Source organism: Homalodisca vitripennis, chromosome 6 (genome assembly GCF_021130785.1).
Source record: "Homalodisca vitripennis isolate AUS2020 chromosome 6, UT_GWSS_2.1, whole genome shotgun sequence".
Classification (NCBI taxonomy): Eukaryota; Metazoa; Arthropoda; class Insecta; order Hemiptera; family Cicadellidae; genus Homalodisca; species Homalodisca vitripennis.
In genome coordinates this window covers 15,962,988-15,968,987 of record NC_060212.1, presented here as the reverse complement: position 1 = coordinate 15,968,987, position 6,000 = coordinate 15,962,988, and the positions used below count along the sequence as shown (strand labels likewise).

General features: G+C 37.5%; 1 protein-coding gene across 1 annotated transcript in view; it reads right to left on the bottom strand.

Moving 5' to 3' along the window:
• Positions 1-496: 496 nt before the first annotated feature.
• LOC124365309 overlaps positions 497-6,000 on the bottom strand; it is an 8,060-nt gene continuing 2,556 nt past the window's right edge. Inside the window, exon 2 of the mRNA XM_046821279.1 lies at positions 497-1,140. Coding sequence (XP_046677235.1) covers positions 497-1,140 — 644 coding nt within the window. The remainder of the gene's footprint in view (positions 1,141-6,000) is intronic.

Sequence of the window (6,000 nt, the reverse complement as noted above, 5' to 3'; positions counted from 1 at the left end):
ACAGACAGCAGATCTTCGGCATCTCTGAGAACTTCATCCATGCACCCCCCTCTTGAGACCAGTGTGGTATCATCAGCAAAAAGTAATGCCTGGCCGTTTAGTCTGAGGTCGTTGACCAGGATGATGAACAGCAATGGTCCCAGTACGGAGCCCTGTGGGACGCCGTGCATAATTTCCCTGCTGCTAGATGTTGCGCCACCGATGGAGACTATCTGGCGTCTGTTTTCCAAGTAGTTTTTTTCCAGGGTCTGTAGAGCAATTTCCCTTATTCCATACTTCTTCATCTTATCAAGTAGGATTCTATGAGGCACACAGTCGAAAGCCTTACTCAGATCGCATAGCGTTAAGGCCAGCGAATCCCCATCCTCAAAGGCCCTGATAATTTCCGCACACAAAGACAGAAGAGCAGTGGTGGTGGAGTGGTCTCTTCTGAAGCCATGTTGGTGATCTCCCCCAACAGAAGGTGAGATTCAAAGAAATTTGTCAATTGAGTTTTTTAGAATTGTTTCTCTAGCACCTTAGACATTATCGGGAGGACAGAGATAGGCCTGTAGTTTGCAATGTCTTCTGCATTTCCCTTTTTAAAGATAGGCACAGTACGTGCAACTTTCAATTTGGCAGGAAAAACACCCTGTCTAAGGCAGCTGTTTATAGCTGTACACAGAGGAACCGCCACAGTATCAATCACCGCCTTTAATACCTTGCATGACACTCCGTAGATGTCAGGGCTACTTGATGCTTTGAAGTTTTTAACAATTTTGACTACCTCTGATGGGGTCACCTCTTTCCATTGGCTCAGGCAAGGGCCCTGGCCATGCTCGGAATTTATAGTTCTAAAATTTAACGGGTCCTGTAATCCAGCTGGTATGCTTGACACAATTTCTTCTACAGTGTCGACAAAAAAGTTGTTAAAGGAGTCTGGACTCGAAGAACTGACAACTTTAGGCTTTTTAGATCTAGAGTCGTTAACCACTTCCCAAGCAGCCTTGCAGGGGTTTGGGGAATTTTCAATGAACTGTACATTGTGGGCCCTTTTTGTGTCAGTAACCTTCGACCTGTAGAGTCTGTTTGTTCTAAGATAGGTCGAGTAGAGTTTGATTTGTTCCTCCACTGACTTGGCAGATTTGTAGCGATCATGAACTGCAACCACAAGAGACTTAAGGTGACGCAATTTCGGCGTGCGTGTACCATGTTTTTGTCCACAATTTTGGCAGTAGGCCTAGTTCTTTTACTCTTAACTCCACTAAGTGTTTTAGCTGGGAAGAGATTGTCAAATTCAAACATGAATGAGGTGAAGAATGAATTGAAACAGGATTCCGGTTCCAGAACAGTAGATTCAGGCATTTCCTTCCTCCAGTCCAGTTGTCCTAATTGCCAAGATAACAGGGGTAGCTGGTCATCTTTGACTGTCCTTTTAATAAAATTGTAGTCTTCATGCCATGAAGGAGGAGTTTTACCTTCAGATGTGGCTGAGCACGGATAGTTTAAGTCCATCACAACCGCGTCATGGTCAGCGACCATAGGGGTTACAACTGAGACATTATAGTCCCATGAGTCAATATTTGTAGCCATAGTGTCGAGACAAGAGTGACCTCTGGTAGGAAGCCTATTTGCCACAAATAGACCTTGGCTAAGCAGTAAGTTTGTGAAGCGTCTTTCCTCGGTGGATGGGGTTTCCAGATGTATATTGAAATCTCCGCAGACCACAATCTTCTTTTTTCTAAGAGAGAGATAACTCAAACAGTCCTCCAGTCGTTCTAAGAATTCAATGAAATTTCCTTCCGGAGAACGGTACAAACAAAAAACCGACATCACGATAACAGAGCTATCCAAGAGCTCCACTGCCGCCAATTCCAGGGTTAATTCTTCACAAAATTGTAAAACATTTATTTCTTTATGTTTAACTGAGGAGTGTACATACACTGCAGAACCTCCATGTTTGCAGGCTTGACGGCAGTACACACGCTAGCCAACGTTAAATTACAGAGTCTATTGTATAGCTCATACTCACATTCCCGCAGCCAGTGCTCGGTAACACATAAAACATTAGGATCTAAGTCCTCAATAAATAATGACAGAACATTTAGTTTGGTTTTTCATACATTGAACATTTAATGTAGCTATAGCTAGGGTACTATTTACAGTTTCTAAAGGCCTAGGTAACGGGTGTGTTTTTGGCTTAGAGTTTTGTAAGCCTACGCCTTGCCCTAACTCATGAGAGGTTTTTGGGTGGGGGGGGGGGGGGGTGGGGGGGGGGGGGGGTGGGGGGGGGGGGGGGTGGGGGGGGGGGGGGGTGGGGGGGGGGGGGGGTGGGGGGGGGGGGGGGGTGCAAAAATAAAAAAACTGCTAATTTGAGTAGAAACAAATTTTCTATTACAAAACAATTAGGAGCCTAAACTAGTGATTATTTATCCTGTTTACTAATATTTTTCACATAAAACACTTTATGCAAAACAAAAATTAATATAACACACTTACTTATTTTACTTATAAGGATAAAAACAATTGTTATCATTCAAATATTTACTACCAAGGGGCAATCTGAGTACTCACTTTTATCATGTGTCAATTGATAGCATTGGATAAGTGTTATCTCTGGTGTAACTAACCTAATTCCATGAACATCAGCTGATTGGATTCCTACAAGTGAGTTGAAAATAAATCCACTTTATAAGCACCTGATTGAACCATTGCTCTCTATCTGTAGACAGGACAAAAGCTAATGTTTGAAATGAAATTATTACAGTAAATGATGAATACAGTAATGTTTGTACTATAATAAAATGATGAATCAACTGATTACTAACCATGATTAATATGTAATCAATAGATTGCAATTAATGAGAGTATAATAACGAAATACAAAAATTATGAATAGAGGAATATTATAAGTATATAGTTTATTTGCAGTATACTAGTAAACTTACTTGAAATTTCAACATAGAAGCATCTTGTTAAAACTCTTTATCTTGAGTTTTGAAACACTTTTAAATTATTGCTTTTCTAAAATATAGATGAGTAGAATTAATAAAAAAATTAAAACTTTAAGAATTAATATCTCTTTATCAGAGCTATTTTTTGCTTGCTTCCTCTGCCACACTTTATCTTCCTGTCTTCTTGATCTCCTATCCTGTAGCAACATCCTGCCATCTTTTATATTCAAAGCTCATAATTGTACCCTTCCATCTTACCTTCTATTGTTCCTTGTTCTATCCAGCCCAAATTCCTCATTCCTTGTTCTGTCTTTCTTTATTATCGCTGTACAAATTGAGATTAATTCGTTTGCATGATTTTGACTAGTTGTTAGAAAACAAAATTCCTGTATTTCGATACTTTATAGGAAGTATTCTTAACACTTATAATGTTATATTATCTATTGATTTATTTAACTCTGTTTCAGTTGTACGGCAACTTCACTACCGATATGGGGCATACGCCATTAGAGTCTACGAATTCAACACAATTCCATTAAAGACATCTTGTTCGTTTAAATGTTTCAATCCTTTAAACATTTTATTAATTTACTATTATCAATTTGGTAACTAAAGAGTTATCAAGATCTGATATTTTTAAATGGTATCGTAATCTCATAGTAATAAACTATTTTAATTAATATAATTAACGTTTTATGACGTTTTGGGCAGCTACAAACTCACAAATGGTGTTGAAAACACTATCCGCTATTAGATGTCATGCATTATTCTTTTCCTGCTCTCATGTGTGTAGTATGGACCCACAGACAAAACTTTTATTGTTAAGAAAAGTAATTCAGTGTAACATTAATAATTAACAAAACCTGAGTCATTTTAAATCTTGTGGACAAGATCACAAGGATAACAATGCTTCTTATTAGGTATTTAAACAATGCAGCAACCCTTTTTATTATTATTTTCTTAATATGTGATTGTTTAAAATATAGTAGAATGAAATTGACCATGATGTAAAACAGTAGCCAAATTCCGAGACTAATAGAGGAACCATGGCGATCAATTGAGATCTACAAAATAAACATGTAGATTTTAACATAGTATGCATTTTTGTAATAAATTGTTTGAGAATGCAGGAATGCTCCTTTGGACTGGCAAAGAGGAACAGTTATCCTAGGTTGGGTGTTGATTACCAAGACATTTCTTGGAATAAAATAACAAAAGCTTTGGCCAAGACAGCTTCTGAAAGCTTTCTGGTAGGGCCAGAGCGAGGTTATGGAATAACCTTCTCCTAGAGTAAAGCTCTTGTAAATGCCTGGGAAAAGAGGATCAGATCCGAGACATAGAGAAAAGCCTGAAGGACTCAGATGGTAAAACATGCTTATTCCTCCATATACTAAAGGTTGGATTAGTCTCCATGATCTAAACAAGGCATTTGTCTTTCATTACAGGTATTTTTGCAAGTAAACTCAAAATTGTAAAGTAATAAATACCACTCTTTAAAAAGGAAAACAAACTGATATTAAAAGCTATAGAAGAATGTTTTTTATGAGCCACTAAAAAATAAGTTAAAATGTCCGCAGACGCTATTTATTCTGAAGAAACACTTACACCTTCAATACTTTCAACTCTAATATAAACCATTACGCCACTAGTCCTGGCGATAACATAGTAAAATTTAATAAACTGTATAAATCTTTTTCATTTTCATAAACCCAAATTTCAATTAAAATAATAACATATGGTCAAAATGTTTCTAATATGAATAAGCAAAAGATTTTGTCATGCTTCTTAAATTCTCATGAGCAATTATTTATTGTTACCTTTTCTATCTAAAATTTTATTTAATACAGTGTTTTACAATTATATTAAGAGTGACATAGACAAAAAATAAAACAAGAATGAAACATACTCATATAAATAGCATTGTTTAGACAAATATTTCAACTTATAATACGTTATTACCGTTCCAAACAGTAAAATGCTGAAAAGTAAAATTAAGACAATATTACCGGAAGAAAATAATTCACTAGAATAAATTAAGTAATAAAATAAATGTTCTTTTCCCAATAAAAAGGAAAAACACAAAAAAATCATTCAGACCAGAAAAGGCTCACAAAAGCCTGCCACAAAAAACTTGAATTCTTTGTTCTTCTTTAATTCTCTTGCCTTGGCGAAAAGGATTCTTCTGGTGCGGGTCAGGGATTCATTTATGAAGACCGGCCTGCCTATCGCCATCCCCATATGGCTAGTATAAAAGTTTTGTTTTTCAAGCTTCTTCTGCATCAAGGCTTCTTTGTCTATACGACGTACAAACTTCACCACAATGCCTGCTGGTTTAGTGGAATCTGTTTTATATTTAAGTTTGTGGCAGGCATCGACCATAGAACTATTGATTGCGTAGCCAAGTCCTGCTCTAACCTTTTTAAATAGTTTGACTGTTTGCTCTTAAATCTCACACCTCGATCCCTCAGGAACACCTTGAATTTCAAAGGTGTTTTTTTCAAAAATACTGCTCCGCTTCTTCGAGCCTCACTTCGTGTGCAGAAAGACACCTTCTTTTTCAGCATTCTGTTTTTCAGTTGCTAGTTCTTTGTATTTATTCTTTAGTACTTCCTCCATCCTCGAAATTTGTGAATTCACGGCAGTATTATTTTTCTCCAGTATTTCGTATAATGCCTCATGCGATGTATTGAAATCAGCAAAGGTCCTGGCTTGTTCTGCTCTTATCTCTTGTAGAATCTTCATTACATCGTTGACGTTTAACCCACCCGCAGCCTCTTGTGACTCTTGTGTCACGGCTCACACCAGTTGACTATACCTATCGAATTATCCTTGCACCCCAGAAACTCAACATTTGCGGTTAGTGATGTGCCACTCCTGGACATCCATAAGGTTGCCCAGATTTCAGTGACACTTAGGGCTTTTGTGCCCAGTGGTAGGTTCAACTGGAAGGTATAAATCAGCCAGAAGGTATAATCCCTGCTGGGTTCAGTCTAGGCTTCTTAATAGCCTTTGACACTTTGGAAGCATCTCTCATTCAAAACTGATCACTCACATTTCTTTCACCTAT